Source organism: Microtus pennsylvanicus, chromosome 11 (assembly GCF_037038515.1).
Source record: "Microtus pennsylvanicus isolate mMicPen1 chromosome 11, mMicPen1.hap1, whole genome shotgun sequence".
NCBI lineage: Eukaryota > Metazoa > Chordata > Mammalia > Rodentia > Cricetidae > Microtus > Microtus pennsylvanicus.
The window spans coordinates 51,522,436-51,546,699 of record NC_134589.1 but is presented as its reverse complement, the minus strand read 5'-3'; the positions used below and the strand labels follow the sequence as shown (position 1 = coordinate 51,546,699).

At 51.3% G+C, this 24,264-nt stretch overlaps 3 protein-coding genes across 8 annotated transcripts; all 3 read right to left on the bottom strand.

Moving 5' to 3' along the window:
- Positions 1 to 1,992: 1,992 nt before the first annotated feature.
- Positions 1,993 to 4,766, bottom strand: Bacc1 (BPTF associated chromatin complex component 1). 6 transcript variants are annotated; one of them, XM_075991917.1, is made up of 6 exons: positions 4,541 to 4,766; positions 4,288 to 4,382; positions 3,640 to 3,741; positions 2,801 to 2,988; positions 2,484 to 2,588; positions 1,993 to 2,258 (listed from the first exon to the last, which is right to left on the bottom strand). In XM_075991917.1, exons 1-6 carry the CDS (start codon positions 4,559 to 4,561, stop codon positions 2,194 to 2,196), a joined length of 576 nt encoding a protein of 191 aa, XP_075848032.1. In that variant the 5' UTR covers positions 4,562 to 4,766; the 3' UTR covers positions 1,993 to 2,193. The 6 variants fall into 6 exon arrangements, with proteins under 6 accessions (XP_075848032.1, XP_075848033.1, XP_075848035.1 ...); XM_075991918.1 differs by having other exon boundaries at positions 1,993 to 2,254; XM_075991920.1 differs by lacking the exon at positions 2,484 to 2,588.
- A 111-nt stretch (positions 4,767 to 4,877) lies between these two features.
- Rnasek (ribonuclease K) lies at positions 4,878 to 6,493 on the bottom strand. Its single transcript, XM_075991924.1, has 3 exons — positions 6,352 to 6,493; positions 5,632 to 5,708; positions 4,878 to 5,171 (listed from the first exon to the last, which is right to left on the bottom strand). The coding sequence occupies exons 1-3, from the start codon at positions 6,427 to 6,429 to the stop codon at positions 5,030 to 5,032; spliced, it is 297 nt and encodes a 98-aa protein (XP_075848039.1). The 5' UTR covers positions 6,430 to 6,493; the 3' UTR covers positions 4,878 to 5,029.
- Positions 6,494 to 8,519: 2,026 nt separating this feature from the next.
- Positions 8,520 to 22,082, bottom strand: Alox12 (arachidonate 12-lipoxygenase, 12S type). The gene is made up of 14 exons (XM_075991916.1): positions 21,872 to 22,082; positions 21,150 to 21,351; positions 20,033 to 20,114; positions 19,808 to 19,930; positions 19,590 to 19,693; positions 19,182 to 19,342; positions 18,268 to 18,411; positions 16,922 to 17,131; positions 14,095 to 14,181; positions 13,703 to 13,872; positions 13,131 to 13,252; positions 10,060 to 10,160; positions 9,773 to 9,943; positions 8,520 to 9,668 (listed from the first exon to the last, which is right to left on the bottom strand). The coding sequence occupies exons 1-14, from the start codon at positions 22,004 to 22,006 to the stop codon at positions 9,489 to 9,491; spliced, it is 1,992 nt and encodes a 663-aa protein (XP_075848031.1). The 5' UTR covers positions 22,007 to 22,082; the 3' UTR covers positions 8,520 to 9,488.
- Positions 22,083 to 24,264: the final 2,182 nt, after the last annotated feature.

Below are 24,264 nucleotides of genomic sequence, written 5' to 3'. Positions count from 1 at the left end.
CAGTTCTGACTGGGAGTGGAGGAACCCCTCCAGAGCTCTCTTGTGGGGGTCCCCCTCCCCAGGGCACACCCCAGTCCTTGAGCCAGCTGAGAGGAAGGAGGCCAGCGATGCGACTGGGGCGGCTCTTTTTTCCTGCACCCCAAATGTGAGGGATGCACCCCCAAATTTGCTCCTTTCAAAATAGGGGACCAGGATCTCAGGGGAGAGTAGCTGAGGTAAGTGGGGAGGAAAGTGTCCCCTGTTTTCAGGAGAGACGTGGCGGTTGGGGGGGAGGTTTGGAGGTGCGTGCTGGGGTGGGGTTGGGCTCTGTAACTCTTGAAATTGGGGGGATGACCAGAGAACCTTTCTCTTGTACCCCTAAGATGTAGTCCTCCAGACTGAAACCAAAGCCTGAGACTTGAGAGTCCCCCAATATCCCCAGACATTAGGATAGTGTTTGATTTTTTTACCCCCACAAAAGCTTTGCTGGGATGGGAGCTGAGGGCAGCCGTTGTTTGGGGGGCTCTGGAGGGTGTAAGGAGCAGGAGGCCTTGGCAGGGATGGATATAGGACAGGTAGTAGTCTTGGAGAGGGTCTGACATCCTCAGGGGGCCTAAAAAGACTGCTTACACTCACCATCTTAGATTTTTTGATTGCTAAGAGTTTTGGGGGTGTGTCGGAGCTTGGTGGTGCTGGTGGTGAAGGGTGGGATGAGAGATGGGAGGTTAATATTTGCGTATTACACTGTTTTTTGTTTTTAATTTCTAGAAGAAACTTTTGCCTTCTGGGAGGTTCTTTTTAAAATCAAATCTTGGACAGAAGGAAAAGGCTAAGGGAAGGCCTAGGGTTGGGGGTGGGGAGAGACATGTTTGTCTTTGCTTAAACGTGGCTCTCAGGGGTGGGCCTGCCTGCCTGGGCCTGGTGAATGGGCTAATGAGTGTTGCTGTGGGGGTGGGGCGTGGGTCTTGGGGGACCATGGGGAGTAGCAGCAGCACTTGGGGTTGAATTCTTAGCCCTTAGGTTCAGATGGGCCTCTTCCTGGGCTCTGCTGCTCCTCTTTCTCCCTGGCCTCCATTTCCTGCCTTTGGCCTCCATCTTGTGGCAGGCCCAGGGCCCAGGGTGACTTCCGGCCCCCCTCTCTCAACCGTGTTCCAGCCCCACCACCTCTGGACTGCCAACTCCCAATCCTGCTGTCCTTGGCCCTGTCTCTTCTAGCATTTCTCTTGGGTTCTGACCTAGCGAGGGAGGAATGGACACAGGAAGCCTTGGGTCCCTGCCTCTGTCGGGAGGCAGTTTGTTGGTCTTCCCTAGTCACCCCTATTTCTTCTGCCCCTAACCTAAGGATCCCGAGCTGAATTTCTACAGAAGTCAAGAATGTTCCAAGCTTATCAGACTGAACCCTAGCCTCCCTATTGCCTGCTAAGCTATTGCAGATTCCCAGTATTTCCAACCCTTTTTGGGGCCATGTTTGCCATTCACACTTTCTCCATCTTCTCACTCTTGGTGGGGGTCTTCATGGCACTGTCTTGTGCCATCTTCCTTTCCACCCATCCAAGTCCTGCTCCCGCCCCAGCAGCACACTGTGGTTTGTACGGCACTGTGGCCACGTCCAAACCACACTGTGGTGTTAGAGCGAGGGTGGGGGAGGCACCGCTGAGGCCTGGCCCTGGGAGGCCACCCTGGAGAAGCCGCACAAGAAAACCCATCTGTGGTAGTGATGAGGTCCTGGCTAGGGGGGAGGTATGAAACACGGAAAGAGCCCCTCTAAACCCCCAGGTAGTCTCATGTTAGCTGTCAGCAACCCTGGGAATAAGTTCCGGCCTCCAGAGCAAAGTAGAGTCTTTGTTGCCCACACCCAGCTCTCCTGGCTCTAGCAGCACAGAAATATTGGCACTGGGAAGCGAGTCTGCCAGTATTGGCTGTGCTGCTCCAGGCAGGGTGGTGAGAGCTACTGAGAAGGGGCCGGGCCCCGAGGGAGAAGCAGAGGAGAGGGAACGGCAGCTGGCAGCACCATACTGAGAGAGTTTTTTATTATAGTTTTCTGTATAAAAATGTCCATCGGCAGACGGAGGTCAGAGGGTGAGGGCACAGGTTTATCAGGAACAGGGCGGCCAGCTCCAGCGGCTTTCTGACCCTCTCTCATGCAGTCCTTGCTTAGAGTCCCAGGTGATCCACAGGTCCACGGTGAACAGGGAGGGTCCAGAGTCGGAAGGCTCAGCAGGAGAGGAGAGGAGCATCAGCAGAGGTGGAGAGAAGACCAGAGTCTAGGGTCAGGCTGTCTGGAACAGGGAGGAAATGGACCGGGATGGAGCAAGCACGGATGTGTTTCTAAGAAAACCCTCACCTTCTCAAGCATCATCACTAACTGACCCAACCCCCTGCACTGAGTACCTTCCCTTCTGAAGCCCTTGCACAAGAAAGGGGCTTCTGCTGGTCCCTCCCCTACCGTCCAGGTGAGTACTTCTTCCCCACCCCAGCCAGTGTGGGAGGAGGAGGACTCCTACCCTGGTCAAAGTTGAGTTTCTTGGCTGGAGGAGTTTCTCCTAGCCCTTCTACATCCACCAGGTCACTGTTGGCATCGGAGTCGTTCAGAGCACTGAGTGTCACATCTGGGAGGGGCATAGGCTAGGTTCTAGGTCTCCTGACTGCTTTCCCTCCTCCCAGTCTTCAAAGCTTCATGCTCTATACAGCCCTCTGCCCATTTTGGGATCACCAGAGTACAGAAGCACCACCTGTCCTTCTCTGACCCAGGCCCAGTTCTCATTGAATCTCAAATAGGACCTTCAGCCCCTACCCTAGGCAGCAACTCCACAGCCCTCACCAGCCTTCTGTTTCTTTAGGGGAGGGCCCCCAGCTTCAGGGACACTGGAGCTGCTGGGTGGAGGGGCGGCTGGAGGTGAGAGGACCCCAGATGTCATCTTCTTGGGCCCTTTCTTGGGGGACTCAGTTGTCAGAGGGACGCCAGAATCTTCATATACTTTTCGCTTTACAGTGGTCTTTATCTGAGCCCTGAAGAGAAGAGGAAGCAGATTAGGGAGGCAGTCATCAGAGAAACCGAGGGAAGAGGGGAGGGGAGGAGTAATGGGCCATTCTGAAGGAATTCTACGAGTTTCTTCGTAAGTATCCAGATCAAGGCCCTAATCCATGTGTAATAAGGGCCTCCCCCCCACCCCAGCAGCTCTGCGCCCACTCAGGGTTATGAAGAATGGCCTGCCTGAACAGAGCAGCCAGAAAAGCCCTTTTCATGAACCTCTGGGAGAGAGATGTGGATGTGTAAGGCCACCAGGTATGTTGTGGTGAGATAAAGGCAGATTGAGACTTTTTCGTGGATCCTGACCAGCTAACCGGTTCAGAATGCAACCCTCGAAATGCTAGTCTCAAAGGATTTATAGAATAGCCAGGGAACCCTCATCAAATACACCCATGGGGTATCTGGGCACCTGAAAAGAAAGTTCTCTGAAGGTCCTAATTACCATTGCATTTCCTCAACTTCCGATCAATTGCCACAATTATTATGGTCTTTCAGTCTTCAAGGAAATGCTAACGAAACTAGCAACAAAGTAGGAAAGATGCTGAGCTGGGGAGTCGGAGAAAGAACAATGGGTAAGGAGAAGAAAGTTGCCCGCCCCTCCCCTTTCTCTGCCAGCCACCCTCCCTCACACTGTCCGTTCCTTGATGACACAGCTGATGTGATTAAGATCGTCCCCAAATCGCTTGACAGCAGCCCTCAGCATCTCTATCTCCGTCTCGGTCCACTTGGCGCTGTCGGAAGGGGAGAAGGGTGATAGCAAAAATGGAAGGAGGAGTGTGTGGCGCCAGCCCACAGGCTATTCCGTCCACAGCCAAACAGCCTCTTTCCCCTAGTCTCTGGGGCACCTTTCAGAGATTCCTAAAGAGGACCTCCCTAAGAAAAGCCCTGGGGACAAACCGCTAGCCACATGAAATTGCATCCAGAGCCACCTGAAAACATCTCTCTCCATCACGTAACAGCTGCTCTAAACAACCCACGGAAACGAATGCAACAAGTAGGGGCCTTACAAAAGGAACCCTTGAAAGATGTGTAGCAGCAGCGTGGGATTCCACGCGGCTCGGGGTGGGTGGGAGACAGTTTGTCGGTCTGCAGTGGGGGATTGCGGATCTGGCAGTATCGTCACCTGCCATTCACTAACTCAACAATGACTAGCAACTACACCGCGCTGGCACACGGGATTTAATACAAGCTCCCTGCTAGATCTAGAGAGGGTCGTGTCTGTGACTGAATCCAAGCGTCTGCTCGCGGCGTCCGGGTCCTAGGCTGGTCTCACGTACCCGGCAGGGGAAGAGTCCGATACTGGATGCAGCTGCATAGTCAGCTCCCCGAGCTTCGTGAAGGCGGCGCCGGCCGCGGAGAAGATCTCTCCAACCTGGGGGCGGAGCAGCATTACGGGGGGCCGGCGGCGCGCCGTCCCAGCCCAGCCTCGGATCCGCCCGCCCCCCGCCCAGCGCGCACCAGCCGGGAACCAGGCAGGGGGCCCACCCTCCCGTGGCCGCCAGGGAGCGCAGTCCGCGAGGGAGGTCGAACCTTGGTGGACGCTGACGTCATGGCCCCGCGCACCTCCTCACGGAGACGCTCCGCCGCCACCACCACGCGAGCTGGAAACCACGGAGAGCCGGGCGGCCGGCCGCTGGGCTCCCGCGCAGGAAGTCCCGCCCTCCTCGCAGTCGATTGGCCAAAACCCGACCTCTCCCCCGTCACTCGCGTCGCCTCGCTGCGCGGAGGAAGACGAGATGGAAGACGTCGCCTCACTTCCGGCTGGCTTCAGTCCACTTCCGTCGAAGGGTCAGGACTGCTCGTTGAAGCTGTGCTCAGTCTTTCAAAGCCCAGGCCCGCCCCCTCCCTGCAAACACGGACACCAGGCTTAGGAGAATCGCTTCTTTTTATTGTAGTCCAGGGCACGCTCGGGCCCGGAGCAGAATTTGCAGGTCCCAGGGGACGCCAGATGGGTGGGACAGACGGGCTGAGGAGTCTTTAAATAGGGGAGCGGGTGGGGAGGGAGAGCCGGGCCGCGCTCTAGCGCACCATGTACTCCTTTCGCTTATTGAGCCGAACTTGGCAGAAGGAGAAGCCGCCGAGGAGGAGGTAGAGGCCGGCGGCGATGAAGCAGTTGTAGCTGACTTGCTCGTACAGGCTGTATATGTTCTGCGGGCCGTTCCTGGGGGTGGCGAGTCAAGCAGGGAAATGTCAGTCACTCAGAGCACCAGTGCGCACGGCCCGCGAGCCAGACACCACGCTAAACGCTTTGACTTCTCTTGGTCCTTCTGACAATCATGCCGGGCCAGCTCTATCATGGGATCCATTTTGCAGAGGTAGATTAAGGCGCAAGCAGGCAGAATATTGGGAGAGGTCACGTCTAAGCTGGTAGAATTGGGGTGGCCACGGAAGCCTGGCTTGCAAGACTGCTCCTAAGTGCTTTTTGTTTAAAACGGTTTAGTGCTGGGGATTGAAACTAGGACCTTGCATGTTAAGCACAGTTTGCCACGGAACTGCTTTATAGAGGGCAGCTCTCCTCTTGCAGTTCCCCAACCTTCAGCAGTGTCCCCCACATAATTCTGAGCCTACACCCGGCTCCCTCTCATTTGCACCCAGCCTCACCTAAGTACCCGACCACTTACTCAAAATCTTTCTCTGTGAAGGGAACATCCTCAATTAACACAGCGGAGTGGACATTGAAAAATATCCCGAGCATTATCTGAAAGAACAAAGGAATAGGCAGGTTGTCAAATTCTTACCTCTTGGTCGCTTCCTAAGCTCCTCCCATTTCTAATGTTGGCTCAACAGAACAGTAAAAAGGGTTAGGAGTAGGGTGGTTGTAGCTGGTTTCGGAGGCCTCAAAGGAGTCTGGAATAGGGCGTCAGGTGGGACACTGGAAAGAGGGGCTGGGTTCAAGGAGGCATAGCAAGCAGCTCTCCAAGACGCGTCATTATCATGGGACTAGGCGGAAGAGAAGAGGGGAACCCAGCACTTCATATTTCCAAAGTGAAGCCCGGTGAGCCCTGGAAAAGCAAGGCCTCAGCTAGCATTTTCGGGAGCAAGCACACTTCTTCCTCATCTTCATCCAACTCAAGCATGTCTCGGGAGCCTACCTCTTGCTTACCTCAAGGGGTCCGCAAATTTACCGGCGCTGGCACCCATTCCCAGGGTCCTGCCCCATCACCCTTTCGCTCTAGTCCTCAATTTTTTCGATCTAAGTTCCGGCTCGTTTTCCAGCGGCTCATTAGCCAGACCCTTAATCTGTCTGCCACTTCCAAAGTCCTGGGGGTTCCTGGCCTCCCAACCCGTCAACCCCGGAGCCCCGCAGGCCCGCTCCGATTCTCGCGGGGCAGCCCGCTCACCAACATGATCACGCCCCAGGCGCTAAGGACGATGCCACAGGCGGCCAGCTTAGGCCCACAGCACAGGAGCGACGCCATGGAGGAGAGAGGGAGGAACCGCTAGAGGCTGAGCGAGGCGCAGAAGCGGCGAGAGGGAAGCCTGGAGACGCCGAGGACAGGTTGCTGGATTCGGGGACTTGCGCGGAACCGAGCGGCGGGGGCGTGGCCTTAGGCGTGGACCACTCCGAGGGGGGCGATTGGAAGAGAGCGCTGCGCCACGCGGCGGGCCGAGCCTCAGGCGGAGCACACGGTGTCAGAAGCCAAAGCAGCAATTTACAAATCCTCCTTGACCTAGGTGGCAGGGACGTGAATGCTGCAGGAACTAGGGCCTGATGATTCTTCCTCTTCACCTACCCCGTCTTGCAATGGAAGGCGCGGGCATCTCACGTGACCGACTTGACAGATCACATGACCAGGAACTAGCTTTAACCTGGCATCAGGAAAGACCCTCTTCAGAATAGGGGCCTGCAGAGTTCAGTAAGGGACTGTTTCGTTAGGTCGAGAAGCTCGGGATCATCTAATTCCACACCCCACACACATACCTTAGCCTCCGGTGGTCTTCTGTAATGGGGAAAACGGTAAGCGAGACGGTGAAATTACTCTCTGGGCAGGTCTGTCGCCTCTATCCTGGTCTCCCTTCTGAAAGATGCTTTGACACTTTGAGAGGAAAAAAGAGGAGCCCCTTCCTGAGCCTTAACATCCTGCTTGAAGGAACGCTTTTCATTAGTCTCGGCCTTCTTGACTCTGGAAATGCTTCCCTTGCAATACAGTATCATTCCAGACGTCACGTTCAGGAAAAATATGGGGCTAGGAAAAGCAGGCTCGCCGGGCGGTGGTGGCGCACGCCTTTAATCCCAGCACTCGGGAGGCAGAGGCAAGGGGATCTCTGTGAGTTCGAGGCCAGTCTGGTCTACAAGAGCTAGTTCCAGGGCTGGAGAGATGGCTCAGTGGTTAAGAGCATTGCCTGCTCTTCCAAAGGTCCTGAGTTCAATTCCCAGCAACCACATGGTGGCTCACAACCATCTGTAATGAGGTCTTGTGCCCTCTTCTGGCCTGCAGACATACACACAGACAGAATATTGTATACATAATAAATAAATAAATATTTTTTTTAAAAAAAGAGATAGTTCCAGGACAGGAACCAAAAAGCTACGGAGAAACCCTGTCTCGAAAATAAAAAAAAAAAAAGAAAAAGAAAAGCAGGCTCAGTGGAGTTGCTAAATGTGGGGGAGAAAGGAGAAAAGACACAAAGAAGTCGCTGTTGCCTCTCTCTCCACTAAAAATGCTGCAGGCACACCGAGTAAGACAGGACGTAAGATGAATGTGTCTTGATTACCGTTCAGGGCTGGGAGGAGAAACCATGGCCAAGGTACCGCTTAAGAAGCATTGAACAGGGGCTGGCTTACAGTTTCAGGGGTTTAGTCCGTTCTCATCATGGTGGGGAGCGTGACAGCACCCATGGCATGGCCTGGAGCAGTAGCTGAGACAGACGTCCTGATCTGGTGGGGAGGGCAGCACTGATGGGGCCTGGCAGATCCCACCCCAATGACACACCTCCTCTGTCAGGGCCACACCTGCTAATCCTTGTAATCCTTTCAAACAGTTCCACTCCCTGGTGACCAGAAATACATGATCCTATGGGGCCATTCTCATCCAACCCACCACAAGATATGTTATAACCAAGAATAAGGCCGGTCGGTGGTGGCGCACGCCTTTAATCCTAGCTGTTGGGAAGCAGAGACAGGTGGATCTCTGTGAGTTCGAGGCCAGCGTGGCCTACAAGAGCTAGTTCCAGGACAGGCTCCAAAGCTGCAGAGAAACCCTGTCTCGAAAAACCAAAAAAAAAAAAAAAAAAAAAAACTCAAAAAAACCACACACACACACAAAGCCTTCCTTTCCAAAACAAATTTGGTAATAATTTGAGGGTAATCAGATGTTTAAAGAACACTCCCTCCTCTCCAGGGCTGGGGTTCAAGCTCAAAGCCACCAATGAATAAAAACTTTGCACGGAGATTGGTGTACCCATGCTAGTAAGGACAATAGTCACAGAATGATTGCGAGAATACATTTTAATCTCAAGACTCCAGGACCAAAGCGAGGAACACTGTCATGGACTAGAATCTTGTGGCATTTTAAAAATTTATTTTGTGGATATTAGTCTCAAAATGGCTGTGAAGGATAACTTGTGAAACAGTGATTACTGGGGTTACAGGCCTGAGACAGGGGTTTTCCATTTCTCCTAGTGACTGTTGCAGAAGGAAGTTGTTGGAGAAAGCTTTTTATTTGGGACCAGTAACACCTTTATTTAGGGATATTCAGGGTATTTGTTCAAACTGGAAAAATAGGGCTGGAGGGGAAATTGTCAAGGAAGAGAGTCAGGAATTTACATGTTGGCCATCGAATATGAGGGCAGAAGAGACTAAGCTGTAATAGTTGACTTCACCCAGAAATATCATTTTCCTCTCCTCAGCCTCTTGGATGCTTTTTAAACTGGAATTTTTGGCCTGAGGCCTGTATGAGGTTAGACCAGATCTAATCTGAAATTGTGCACTTTTATCTTCATCTGTTTGCTTGTTTTTGTTTTGTTTTGTTTTTTGAGACAGGTTTTCTCTGTGTAACAGCTCTGGCTGCCCTGTAACTTTCTCCATAGACCAGGCTGGCCTTGAACCCAGAGGTCTGCCCTCTCTGTCTCTGTAGTGCTGGGATTAAAGCTGATCACCACCGCCACCAGACGTTGTTTTTGCTTATAAATGGCTGAAGGAAAACAAGCCAAAATCCTATCTGGTGACTTGTGAGGTTCACATCTCAGTGTCCACACACAGTTTTATTGGAACATCGTCACACTCATGATGTCAGTGACTGCTTTAGTGGTACAGGGAGAGAGCTGGGAAAGAGTGGTAGAACGTGTATGGCCTACAGAGATGAAACTATTCCTCTTTACAGCAGGACATCTAGTGCCCTGTGGCAGATGCTGATGTGGAGTGTGTTTAGTTGAGGGAGAGATTAGTCTTAGCAGCAGACGTAAAAAGGCACAGGATCAAGAGGGCAGTGGCAGCCCTGGTGCTGATGGGATTGTTCTGAGTGCTGGCAGCTCGGGCTCAGATGGTGATGCTATTCTCTATGCGGCTGGGCTTGAGGTATTCATAGGGCAGGTCGAGTTGCTCATTCCGGGCTATGATCTCTCTTTCCAAATTTCCCAGATCTGCTTGAAATTGACTGAGCACAGTTTTGGTCCTGGGGTCTGAGAAATATTTTTCTTTGTGTTGTCCTAGAGGTACCTGAGACAGAATGAATCATTCAGCTTCCAGCCCGAAGACACCCAGCCCCTCACGCTGATACCTTTTCCCCAGTTGTTACTTCCCTCTCCTTGGTCCTTACTCACCATGTCTGGCTGGAGGCGACCCAGATGCCATGTGATGGTCATTTGAAGACAGGACTTCTGAATATCAGGTAGCGACCCCATCACCATCTCCATAGTCACCTCTTCCTTGTTGGTGGGTGGAGGCATCCTCATGGTGCACGGAGCATTGGGTACCCAGCCATACCAGTCCAGCTGGTAAAAGAAGCTACTCTAGCACCCAGACATTAGGATTTGAATTCCCACCTCTCCCTTAGATAGCCCAAGGTCCAGACACGCGCTCTCTGGGCCCTGGGCCCTGAACTCCATACCTGGCCCTGGTTGATGGCGGCGTGCTGAGACGTACATGTGAAGACACACATCGTAAGGAAATGGCAGAGCTGAGCCCGGGTCTGGAAGGAGACAGGGAAACCTGGCCAGGGAAAGAACAGGACTTAAATGAGACAGAGCAAGAGGAAAGAAACGCAGGATGCTGTGTATTTTAGGACGGGTGTGTGTGTGTGTGTGTGTGTTTAATTTATGTAGCTATATTTGTATCAGATATAGGTTTCAGCACTGGCCTAATTTCTTCCATCTTGGTTACTTTAGATCAGAGGTTCTCAACTTGTGGGTCTCAACCCCCACAGGGGTCCCATATCAGATACCCTGCATGTCAAATATTTACATTTTGATTTATGGCAGTAGTAAAATTACAGTTATGAAGTAGCCACAAAATAATTCTGTAGTCGGGAGTCACACAACATAGGAACTGCATTAACATAGGGACAGTGTCGGAAGACCAGTCAGTCACCTAACTTCTCCACACTCCAGTTTCCATCTGCACAGTGGATGCAGTGGTGTGTGATGTAACCCCAGCTCAGAGGCAGGAGGCTCAGTGAGTTCCTGGCCATCCGCACCACTGTCTGAACTACACAGTGAGATCCTGTCTTTAAACAAACAACAAAAAAGCATCAAAATGATCTGTTTTTAGATAGTGCTCAGCAAATAATAGATACTGTTATTGTGGAAGATTAAGGGCTGGGCAGTCAGTCATCCCTAGTCGGTTAATGTAGGGGCTGGAGAGATGGCTCAGCAGTTAAAAGCACGGGCTGCTCTTCCAGCAGTCCTGAGTTCAATTCCCAATACCTACATGGTGGCTCACAACCATCTGTAATGAGATTTGGTGCCCTCTTCTGGCCTGTAGGGATACATGCAGGCAGAACACTGTATGCATAATAAACCAATTAAAAAAGAATTAATGATGTGCCAGATGGTGGTGGCACTCGCTTTAATCCCAGCACCCAGGAGGCAGAGGTGGGTGGATCGCTGTGAGTTCAAGGCCAGCCTGAGTGGGCTACAGAGCTAATTTCATGACAGCCAGGGCTACACAGAGAAACCCTGTCTCAAAAAACCAAAATAACAATAATAACAACAACGATAATAATAACGTGTTTTCCTATTTCTAGATAAGGAATTATAGTCTCTTAGTTATACAATGGAGAATAAGAGAAGTCCTGAGCTGGGCCTGGTGGCACATGCCTGTAACCCAACACTTCAGAGGTTGAGGCGGGAAGAACATGAGTTCAAGGCCAGCTTTCATTACAAAGTAAGTCTGAGACCCAGCTAGGCTAAATGACCCTGTTTCAAAACAAAGTCCTTCCGGGTGGTAGTGGTGCATGCTTTTAATCCCAGCACTGGAGGGGGGGGGGCAGGAGAATCTCTGTGAGTTCGAGGCCAGTCTGGTCTACAGAGCTAGTTCCAGGACAACTAGGATATACAAAGAAACCCTGTCTTGAAAAAAACAAGAAAACTAAATAAAATTCTGAGTTTGTCTTATGCCAATTATTTTGCAGTGTGTGTGGGAGCTTTGATTTGAGCTGGTTCTTGTAATTACATCTGCTTTCTGATAAGAACATCAAAGGGAGGCTAAATGCTGGTTGAGGCTGTCCAGGGGGAGAAAGACTGACTCTGAACGCAGTTCCCGGCGGCTCTCCTCTCACTGTTTTAACTTTAGCACACTTCCTCTAAGTGCAGCAGCGCATGTGGCAAAAGTGAGCTGTGCATTGAGAGAGAATAGAGAGAGGAGGGGCTGAGACGCCGTTTGTGAGGATAAAGCTAATATTTATGGTACGGAATGGATGTGTTTCCACCCCTAAGCTATTATCCTGAAATTGCTTGCCTGTGTGATGAGGTCTGGACATGAGGAGGCTTTGGAAGTTTATAAGGTCAGAGGTTAGAGCTCTCATGAGTGATGGCAGTGTCCTTGCGAGACAGGACAGAGATCTAGTTTGTTCTTTCTATGCCACATGGTGCCATGAGAGTGACCTGTGTCATCTGGAAGAGCATCTGCCAGACTCAAACATGCTGGCACTCTGACCTGAGACTTTCAGCCTCCAGAATGGTGAGAAATAAACTTCTGACGTGTAAGCCACACCATTTGTTCCCCTTCATTATTTCAATCCCAGCAGACTGAGACGCTGAATATTTATTGTGAATTTCAAGATGTAGTACTGCTTGCGGAGATGGCAAGGGAGAGGTCTTTCTGGACATCTGAAGCCAAAGGATCAGGACTGAGAAACTAGAGAGAGCTTGGTCCTGCAAGAGTAGGGGTGTTAAACCCCATGCTTCCTCAAGGAGAGGTTTTCTTTAGGGGACAGGTGTTTGCTGCACTGCAGGGTCTGGCTGTGGTGGTTCCACTGTGCCATTAAGACGCAGTGGATGGGATTCAAGGTGGTAGTCTCAAGTGTGGAGGGGCAGTGGCTGGAAGAAACCTCAGAGCCAGAAGCCTGCTTAGCCCAGGAAAGGCTGGTTCGTTCCGGAGTTAGGGAGGAGGATGGAAGCTGACTGTAAGCAGTGGTTGCACCCTGACTGGTGGGAGGGGTGCTGGAGAGTGAGGACCAGATTAACTGAAGAAACCTGAGCCCCAAGAATCGGGACGCTGAATTCAGATCTGAGCCATAGCGTGCAGATGGTATTGTCTGGCATCGAGAATGACATCGCACTTTGGCAAATGTACAGCGTGCCAGAACCCTCTGTGCGTGGACAGTAGCCGGCAGGAGGGAAAGGAATAGCCATGGTGGGACATGATGGGCTTTGGTGGGAAGTTTTTTTCCATTTATATCTCCAAGTAGAAAAATAGGGAACCATGAACGCAGAGCTCCATAAACCCCAGCAGGTTGTGGTTCTGCTCTAGCTGAGTCCAATATACAACTATGGCAGGTTCTAGATATAACTGATTGTCAGCTGATGGCTGGGGCCTCTTTAGAAGAACAACCGAGGTATAGGATGCTTCTGGGTGTTTGGAGGCATGGAGGACGCTGTCATGAACGGAAGGGCGGGTGTGACTGGAGAGTTCTGTCCCCCAGGTCTGGGGAGGGACCCTTGTCGCTGGGACAGATCTTACCTCTGTCCTGGGCATGGCACAGTCCCACCTCAGTGATCTCCCAACACCAGGCCTGCAGCTCTGGGTCTCCCCTCACAATCTCATCACTCTGGTAGAAGAGGTGGACCATTCCCTCCACGTACCTGCCCAGAGAAGGAAGCTGAGCTGAGAACACGGGCTCCAACCTCTCGCCTCTGGGGCCACCTCTCAGCTGGCTCTCACTGCGCCAGGGTTGGATCCTATCACATTTGTGTTTTGAAGTTTTAATTTTCATTTAAAAATTCAAGTAATTAATTTATTGCAGCATTAGGGATCAAAATGAAGGGTTTGCTCGTGCTAAGCAAGCATCTGTGATTAACACCCCAGGACTTGGATATATCGATGTAAGGAAAAGCGGTAAAAGTTAGTCATTCTAACTGCCCATGACTGTTAGTCACTCCAGACAAAACCCTGGTTCTTCCAGATCCCCAGCCTCTGCTCTGACAGCTCCTCTCCTGTGTCCTGCCCCTAGTCTAGTCTAGTCTCTCCTTTTAAACCTGACAACTGACCCCACCTGGAGAGACACTTTTTGTCGCAAGCCAGATCTCACTCACCTGGCAGTGACTTTCCAGAGCTGTAATGCGTCCTGAGCATAGAGAGCACTTGGGATTCTCAGCAGGCCTCGGTTGGCCAGGTCATCAGGAGGACAGAGGGAACAGTAAGTCATTTGGGCCATTGCCCGAGTGAGCAACTGAACATGGCCCCCTCCACCTGTGCTCACTACCTGGGACAAGAAAGTTGACAAGTCTTGATGAAGCGGGGATAGAAAGCCAAGTGCTGTACGGTGCTCAGGCATGGAGTTTTCAGGTTTGAAGTCACACATATGAATGGACAGGACTCATAGGTTAAGACTGAGATTTCACAGAAGTTGGTCTGGCATCCCTAAGTGTTCAGGCCATCAACGGAATCCGGGTGATGAGGTGGCACCATACCCCCCGACCCTTACCTGATCAAATATTCCCCCATCTGAGATAAGCTGGGTCCGGCTTCGTGTGTTGATTTCCATAGTGTAACGGATGTGGGGAACTAGGAGCTGGGTGGAGATTAAAGGGGGCTGTGCTCGAGACCTTCCTTGTAGGACCTGACACCAAGTGTAAGGTCCTACTGTCCTCTTGGTGCTTTCGTTCATGCCGAGGCCTTCTCTGGTCACTTATTCACATTCTCTAAATTCCTCAGGAGTTGTCCTCTAGAGCCGTGGTGACGAGGATTTCAAACCACACCTTACCACTCTGGTACCAAATTAATTACTACTTAGCATGCAATGTTTCAACCTGCCAACAGGGGGCAACAGTAGGCTCTTACCTGAGGGAGCCGTTCCCATGTGTAACTATGTAGGTGATGTGTTTGTAATACCTAATAGTAGCTGTTATTCATTCTCTTTATTTCCACCCTGAGTGTAGGAGCTCTCAGCGCCTTTTGGTTTTCTTATATTCTGTCATTTATATACTCATAGCTTAAATTAGCCTGAATATTCCTTATCAAAACTGCACCTTTATTCTTTGCCTATTTGACGCTTGGGTTTCTTCGGGAGTGGCTTGTGGGGAGGGTATATGAGGCTGTCTGCTTGCACGGTAGAAGTCTCAGCGTCCATTCTGTCCCCCAGCCTTGATGGTACTGTTGGGTCTCCTCTCTCCTTTTCCTCGGCTCTCATAAAAACTCCACCTCATTCTCATGCATTCTTTTTTGTCTTCTTTTTTACACAGCTAATATTCATATTTCGTCTAATTTTGGTATTTATCTGAATTGCTCAAGCCAAACACAGGAATGGCCCAAGTGATCTCTCTGATTTTGAGATATCAAGGCAACTCACATTAGTCTGAGATATTTTTGGACAACTCACACAAGATTCTGAGTGTCACAGAATGCCCCAAGTCACAGGAGAAGAAAAGATGACTGGGAACAACTCCGGACACAAATTTCAAGGACTTTTAGATAGCATTTAGCATGTGGCACATTACAGCCTATGCCGTTTGTCCCTTAACAACCTGACAGACCCTCTGTCACAGTTGAAATGTGCACAGCTAGGCTGGAGATGTAACTGCTTGGCAAAATGCTTGAGCAGCACGAACAAAGCCTCTGGGTTCAGTTCCTGGCACTCCTTAATCTGGGTGTGGTGTGCATGCCTCTGATCCTAGCGTGAGGGAGGTGGACGGAGGAGGACCGAGGAGGTCTTTGGATTGAGAGAGCTGGAGGCCAGCCTGGGTTGTGTGAGACCCCCGTCTCAAAATCAAAACAAAACAAGAAAGTGGACGTTTGGAAAATATTAAGGTATGATTTAGGACTTAGACCCTGACTGTCAAAGTAAGGTACCCCTGGGACATCAGCACATTTAGCCCTACTGTGTGTCCTGTGACAGACAGCAGTTTGCCATGGGATGTAATTGTTAGGGCGGATGGAGACTGAAGGAGACTGAGCCAGAGGGGAAAGTGTCAAGTGTGAATATAGGTTTTAACTGTACACACGGAATAGCAGGTGCAGGTGCAACACGGAGGAAATGAAATCCAGGATTCTGTTAATCAGCCTGTGTTACCCGAAGGGGTCACAGCTAGACTGGCCGGGCTTGGGACTTAATTGTCTTCCTTACCACGTTCCTACCTTGAATACTCCGACAGTGCTTTATACACCATGTAGCTAAAACAGACACCCCGTTTTCCTTTACCCTAGCTCTGACAATCACCCCCTTACACCATGTAGCTAAAACAGACACTCCGTTTTCCTTTACCCTAGCTCTGACAATCACCCCCTTACACCATGTAGCTAAAACAGACACCCTGTTTTCCTTTACCCTAGCCCTGACAATCACCCCCTTACACCATGTAAGCTAAAACAGACACCCCGTTTTCCTTTACCCTAGCTCTGACAATCACCCCCTTACACCATGTAGCTAAAACAGACACCCTGTTTTCCTTTATACTAGCCTGACAATCACCCCCTTTTATATACTTGCAGGGGTTTTTTTGTTTGTTTGTTTTTCCGAGACAGGGTTTCTCTGTAGCTTTGGAGACTGTCCTGGAACTAGCTCTTGTAGACCAGGCTGGCCTTGAACTCACAGAGATCTGCCTGCCTCTGCTTCCCGAGTGCTGGGATTAAAGGCATGCGCCACCACCGCCCGGCATGCTTGCAGTTTTGTGATCTTTGTATGTGAAATGTTATCAAGATTTTTCAAATCTTTTTATTTATATTACATTATTTTATTTGCCTGAGACTGTGTGTGTGTCACTGTGCCCCTGTGGAGGTGGGAGGACAACCTTTGGAACTGGTTTCCTTTGCCCTCCCACCACCAGCTGCTCGGGCTATAGGTGAGCCACCATGCTTGGGTTTTGCATGGGAGCTGAGGATTCAAACTCAGGTCCTCAGGCTTGAGCAGCAAACCTTGTATCCACTGGCCATCTCCCCCACCCCCACCTGGCTCCCTCCACTCCCAGCTAGCAGTGTCTCCGCTATATTGTAAGCCCACAGAGATACTGCCAGATGTTTGGGAATTTCAGGGATTGCCCTCATCATGGTCCTTAAGAGATGTTAAATGACTCAGCTTGACTAAAGTAAGTTCCAAGGTGTTGGTACAGTTTCTGTCCCCCGCTTTTCACTCAGAGATTGCTATGAAGAGTTTTGCTGTTGTATCTACCTCTTTTGAGTTGTGGAGAGTGGAGAAAGGCAGATCCCCTGGACTTGCTGGCCAGCCAGCCGAGCCACAAGGGTGAGCTCCAGGTCCAGCTAGAGACTTTGTCTCAGAACATCTTACTTAGGTTCTAAGGGAGATGGGACAGAGGTACCTTGAAGATAGGGTGCAGTCCCGGGAGGCACCTCATGGTGGCGACAGCGATGACCTCGGCCACCAGATGAGTGTTCAGCAAGTGGAACTGGAGCTCCTGAAGTTGGAAATCTGAACTTCGGACCCATATCTTAGCCAAGAGCCAGGCCAGTGGAGGATCTGAGGGCAGGAACAATGTTGGAACTGGGGAGCTGGGACTGGGAGGCTGAATCTGGGAGAAATAGAAATTGAGTATTGATGGAACTCCCCCTCTGTGTACGACGTGGCCACAGTTCCTGGAGAAACCCCTGACTAAGCTAAACTGGTTCCTTCCAGTGCCTCACACTCAAGTGGAAGGAATGAGAAACCTGACATTCTGCTCTCCTAGCTGGAGTGCCAAGATGGGCAGGCTGAACGCAGGACAGGACAGACGGGAAGCAGGGGTCCAGAAAGGAGGTCCTAGTGGTGGTGTGGGGGAAACGTGAGGCTCAGAGAGCAGGTGATGAAGGAGAGCGGAAGCTGCGAGGACGGGAGCCAGGTGTGGCGGTTCCTCTTTAATCTCCTGCACTCAGGAAGCAGCGGCAGGTGGATCTCTGTAGTTTCAAGTCTGGTTTACATGGGAAAGTCCAGTGAGACTGTCTCAGAGACCAGCACACCTGAACAGGTGGATGTGAAGATTATTGGCAGTGCTCGTCAATGATTGATGGAGTAGGTGAAAGAGTCCAGCAACCATGGATATTTAGACGCAGAGGACACCGAGATTAAAGAATGGTTCTCAGTGTGGTCCTCAGCTACTTAATCTTAGCATTAATTTGGAACATGTAAGGAAAGCACTTTTTACATCCATTTCAGATACACTGAACCAGAAAGTCTGGGGATGGGACTTAACAAACCCCCTTCTGCCCCACCTAGATGCCGCGAGCAATAAGTGCTGTGCACTGAGCTACACCAACCCAGAAACCTGTGCTTTTCACGAGTACCTGAGGTGAATGAGATGCATGCTGATATTTGAGTATTGTTAGTGATAGAGTGAGGACTCAAGAGGCCATTTGTTTGTTTGAAGATCCTACTATGTAGCTCAGGCTGGCCCAAAAACTTGTCATTTATCTTTGGACAGTCTTGAACTCATGATCCTTCTGCCTCCAGAGTGTTGGGATTTGGGGTATACACCACCACACCCTGCAGCTTCTGTGACTCGTGAACAAGCACTTCTGTCTGGATGAGCTGGGGGGACTAGGCTGTGAAAGGAGGGTAGCTCTCAGAAGAGACAGGACCGGGGAGCCAAGCACCTGGACATCGGGTTTCCGGATGCAGAGGTTTAAGTGACCGAGACCAGCATTAGGAATGAGGCACTTAAAGGAGCCTTACCTGGATCGCCATGGGCAGCAGCTTCCCACTGGGATCCATCCTCAGCATGACAAGAGGGGCAGCCAGGTACTGCTGCTCTCCCCGGATCACGTTGGCTGGAATCCCATCCAGCAGAATGAAGTCAACTTCAAACAGGGAACCATTCTGGAGAAAGGAATGCATCCATTCTTAGAGTTCAGAGGTCACACACCAGCTTCTTGTCGTTGTTGTCCATTGGTTCCCGAGTCCCATTGTCATAGCTACAGTGTCTGGTTGGTCTGGTTCTTCTAATCTTAAGGTAACAGCTCAGAACACAAACCACCCGGATGAGGGTAGACGCCTTGTGTGGGGATATGTGTAGCAGATCTGGGTTCGGAGTAGGCCTGCCCAGTCCAGTCTGTCTCCCAAGCACGAGCGCCCTGACTCCCTGTGCAGGTGGTCAGCCCCCTGTCCTATCATTCCCAGGTGGCCTTCTGTTCTTGGCTCCCATCAGCTCAACAATCCCTCTTCCGCTCTGTGAGGAAGATTCCAGAGAGCCTCCTGTGCTTTCTTTGTCAATGAGCACATTGTGGCTTATCCTCCAGTGACCAGTCCATCCTTCCCAAACTCAACTCCGAAATTTTCCAGAAAACCTCCCAAACCTCCCCACTCCACAGCGCAGGCATTGCCTTTTCCCTGCCAAGATCACTGGAATCGTTATTCCTTTCAACATCTCTGCACCCAGTCTGTGCCCTCGGGATCCATCTCTCTCCCCCATTCATACAGGAGTCCTTGTGGCTTTTATATGACGTCACCATTCTTCAGACACTCTTTTTCCTAGCAAAAGGCGTGCACCAGGGGGTCCCTTCTTTTCTGCCATCTGACGTTGGCATCTCAACCTCGCTAGGTCTTACACACTAGTGATGAGAGAGCAGTGCCAGGCCGGGGGAAGATACCTGGAGTTCTTTTTCCAACTGCGCTTGGAGCTCCTCTGCCCCAGAGGGCAGTACCAGCCTGGAGGGCAGAGAGGTAGAGCGTCTCAACAGCATGGGGTTGGCACCATTGAGGAACTGGTAGCCAAAAAGCTCATCGTCCTGCCAGCACCGGTGAACCTTCTCTGTGGTGCAGGGGTGGGGCACAGAAAGGAGGGAATTTACTGCAGCCTAGATGTCTCTGTTCTTCCCACTGGACCTCAGGGATTTAGAATATCCTACGCTCAGCCATTTTTAATTTTTGTCATTTTGGGGGCTTCTGTGAGAATATCAGTCGTGATATATGTTAATTTGCCAAGGAGCTCCAGGAACCATGCATGGTAATGTAAAGGGACCACTGGGAGATTATGGAGATCCAGGGAAGCCACCCACCAGCCAAGGCACTCTTCTGGCCCCAGAAGATCTGATCAAAGTCTTCCAGACGGTTCCAGCTTCTCAGGAGGATGTAAACACGCTTGAGACCCATTTCCAGAACCCTAGGACAGGTGTTAAGACATGACCCCATCATCTGACCCTTAGCTTCTCACTAAATACCACCGCGCTTTGGTCCCCCTGCTCCCATGCCCGAAGCTTCCTAGCCCTTTCCTTACCCTGCCTTCAGCGTCCATTCAAAGTCCAGCCTCTTCTCCTCATGGAATCTCATATTCAGAGGTAGGTCGTCCTTGCAGTCTGCGGCTATGGTCTGGGGTAAGCCTTCCTTCCAGGTGGCCCAGCTAGAAGTTGGGAACAACGCTTCAGGGAAAGGGTTGAGATGAGCGGTGGGGGTGGGGCAGGGAGCGGTGTGGGCAGTTGGGAGGCTGTGGGTTGAGAGTCACCAGTAGGCCTGTTGTCTTTCCTTCAGTTCCTTTTCTCGATGCTTCTGGAAGACATCCAAGGCATTGTCTCCTGCCAGGCGGGCTAGGGAAAGTCAGAATTAGCCATACTTCTTGTCTGGTTCTGAGCACGCTTCCGCTTGTCTCCTGCCCTCTTTTTGCAGCTAGTCCATGCTTTCTGTTGGGTTCTGTTGTCTTTATCTCTGGCTTTGCCTCATTTGACTGATCCCCAGGCATTCATCCGGGTCTTGCCTGGGCTCACAGTTTCACTGACTTCAACCCACATCTTCCTTCCAGACCAGATATCTGCCATGTTTCCTCATACCTTAAGCTCACAATCTCCTTCCTGACCTTATTTCATCGATGTCTAGAATTGGGGGATCTCACCCTAATTAGGTAATAAAATCTTGGTCCCTGACACCGCAGCGATCTATTGCTACCCGTTGCTCTGGCTGACCTCACACTGTAAGCATCCAGACACCCTCACCCTTGCTTTCTTCACCTGGCTTCACTTTTCAAAGTAGATCACCGCTCTCCAGTTACTGACTCGTCCCTGCTGCCACCTTGTCTCAACGTGCTGTTTCCGGTTTTCACCTGTACCACCCTGGGTTTCCTTCCCCCCTTTTCTTGTTTCCCATGGTAAATATTTGAAGTCTTGTGACTCTTGTGCATGCTCTCTGCTGCCAGGTGGTCCCCACTACTCCAATCAAACCAGCTGCCCGTCATCCCTTCCTAGCTGTCTGTCTGTCTGTTGCTGGCAGTCTCCTGTTCTGTGAGCTCTTCACCTGTCCCTGTCCTAACTTGTTCTGAATCACAGAACTCGTCCTGCTCTTTGCTTCTCTTTGTGTGACCTACTTCCTATTTAGGAAAACAGGGTCTCCAGATCGCTTAGTACCCTCTTTAGTTCAAGTGCAACATCACTTATTCTGGGAGACCCTTGGGGAATTCATAACTTCTTCCCATTTCCTCTTGCATCCCGGAAACTCACTGTACCAGCCAGCGCCTGTCCATCCTTTCTTGAGGTTCTTCTCCCCCCTTCCCCCTCCTTCCCCCGCCCCCGCCCACCTCCTTTCCCTCAGGTGCTCGCCCACTTGCCCAAGGTGAATTGCTGCCTGCTCACCAGTCCCCTCGGGCAGGCTCAGTTCTCCGTCTCCCTGCACCCAGCGGTAGCAGGGAAACACCGCCTCTGCACTTGTTCCGGGCCCCTGAACGGTAATGAGGTTGCAGAACCAGGCGTCGTCCACCACTGTGTGCTGTTTGTGCAGCTTCACAAACTGCAGTGGCCCCAAGTCCTCAGGAACATCGAAGTCAAACTCTTCCTCCTGTGGGGACCAGATTCGCCAGACTTGGTAGCAGGAATTGGGAGAAGCCTTTCGGAGACGGAACCGCCCTTTGTGGAGCCTCAGTTTACCGCAGCCGTCAAACACCTTTCACTCCCACTCTCCCTCCCTCTTCCACCCCTAACCTGTCTGGTGGGTCTAAGGAATTCCGTTTTTGTTGGGAGTCTAGAGCCAACAGCGCGCTGACCAGGGAGCATCATCATCACCTGTCTCCTGTTCGCTGAGCTCCCACCACGCTGGAGCTCTGAAGAGCTTCATGACTGACCACAAGTCCTGTATTTACATCGGCTTTGGGGCACTTTATTCAGGAGGAATCAGAGGCTGCCTGGGCTGGGGTCCGGGAAAAGGAGACCAGCCCATGCCACTTGTTGACCTCATTCCCGGTGTCCTACCTCCACAAAACTCCACTGTGGTCGTGAGGTCACAGCCCCTAGCCTCCTGTCCCTTGCCAACCTCCCACGCCCAGCCCGGACACTGGGGGACCCAGCTCTTGCCCGCTAACCTTGCCCCGCGCGGGCCTCAGCGGTAGCTCCAGCTTCACCTCCCGATGCGCCCCAACCAGCCACAGCTCCACTCGGTTGAGGGATCCCGAGAAGAGCCAGGCCCCAGTGACCACACGGACGCGGTAGCGGCCCATGGCGCCCTCCGGCCTCTCCGGAGGCAACCCAAGTGAAGCTCAATTCGAAGACCGCCCAGGGCCACCGTGGCCTCGGGGCCAGTTCCGAGGCTTTAAAAGATGGATTTGTGTCCCCGCCCTCACAATTCTAGGCACTCCTCCCTAGTCCCCGCCCTAGACTAGCCTGAACCTGCTAGTCTAGCAGGCTTTGGGGAAAGGCTGTGCCTTTGAGTTAGCTATGGTGGGAGGGAAACTGAAGGTGCTCTGGCCGTGTTTGTGTGTGTGTGTGTGTGTGTGCATGCGTGCGCGTGTTGGGGGGAGGGATAGAGTTAGCTATGACAGGGGACTCTCTAGATCAGTGTTTCTCAACTTTCCCAATACTGCGACCTGTTAATACAGTTCCTCATGTTGTGGTGACCATCAACCATGAAATAATTTTTGTTGCTACTTCATAACTCTAAGTTTGGTACTGTTATGAACTGTAATGTAAATATCTTGTTTTCCAATGGTCTTAGGCGACTCCTGTGAAAGTATCTTCAAAGGGATCGCGACTCAAGTTAAGAACTGCTGCCCTAGACTTATAGGGGATTCTCAGGGCTGGAGCATCCTGGCTGGAGCCAAGAGGGCTTAGGAGCTTTCCCAAGGCCTCTGGGTCTTTAGGAGAACTTGCAGAGGGGTTGAACCCAGTTTTCAAATGGAGGGGGGAAATGTCTCTTTTCTGGGCTGAAACCAGAGGACTGCTTCTAGAAGGTGAACCTGGGAGGATCTGGGGGGATGCCCCAGTTGCTAGACCAGCTGCGTGCGGTTCTCCCACTCCCCTGTTCCTGCTCTCTACTGCGTTTGAAATCTGCTCTTCAATAAATCCCCAGGGATCCCCAGGCTGCCTTGAGCCTGAAAAGACAGCATTTCCAGACTTAAAATCCCACCCCTCCCTTCTTCCCCCCCCTTAGCTTCTCCCCCACTCACCTGAATATCAATCAAGACTTTAACATTTCAAATAGGCCAGGTATCACGGGCCAGACCTCTCAACGGAGATGTCTACATTCAGACAGTGGGTGCAGTAAAGGACAGGCACCCAAGAACCGCAGCCTGGCATCCAGCAGGTATGGGTGGGTCCCGTGAATTTATTCCTCTCAGTGAGGAAAGTGAGACTTCAGTGGATCGCAGGCTGGATTTTCTTCCCAAGCGATGTCCTGGTCTTGGGTCTCAGAAAGCCATGAACTTAGAGGGATGCTGCTAGGGATTCTTTGCTATAGTTTGGTGGCTTGGGATAGGCTAGGGCCAGGCAGATCCGTTTCCTGGGCCTGGCATGCTGATTGTTGGTAGGGACAGTCTGCAGGGGTTCTAGCCTCCAGACCTTAAGGCATGCCTGGTCCTTGGGTAGATTACCGTTCCACATCTAGGCCCATTTCTGTTTATACGTTCTGTGTTCTGGAGTGGGTGTCTGTCAAGTGACAGCCCCCCTTTTTCAATGTCTTGGTGTCACATTTTCTGTACATTCCCCGTGGTTCATATCTGCAGGATGTGGTCCTCTTCCACAGACGTTTTCATAGATCCCGTTTTGCCTTCTCGAAGAGTTTCGGTTCACATCTACTAAATGATTCCTTAATTCAAAACTGCTTCTCTAGCGCCTTGGGACCAGTTTTCTGCTGCTTCTGTGTGCTATGAGGTCCTGAGATGCTGCAGAAGCGTGATGAGTTAGTATGTTCAAACCCTTGGTACAATGTTTGACACACAGCCCTCCGTCCTAACTGACTGTTGTTCACTATGGGTCGTCAGCATCCCTCCGGGAAGTCCCTTCCATTTCTTACACCCACTGCTTCCTCCACTGACCCTGCCTCCCACTAGGATCCTCATTTCCCAAGGCCTGCTCCCTCCTTCATTTTTCACTGGTTTTCAAGCAATGTGGTAGATTTGGAAGATACGTTCAAGTTGTAATTGTTTTTCTAGTGCTGAGTATTGAACTCAGAAACTCATGTATGCTACACAGACATTCTACCACTGAGCTACGCCTCAAGTCGGGGAGCATATATATATAAAAATCTTCTCCCAACCCTCGAAACCTCTCCATCACAGTAGCAGAGGAAGAAGACAACTTTCTTTACGGAGCGAGCCTTAAACGGGAGTGTGATGTACATCACAGGCGAAGAAATTGCGAAGACGAGAGGAACGTTATACAGACACACAGGTACAGCCCACTACAGTCCCCAGAGTAAATGACAGCTAACCCCAAGGCAGGTACCCCACATCGAATGCCAGTGTCTGAAAGGCTAAGGCAG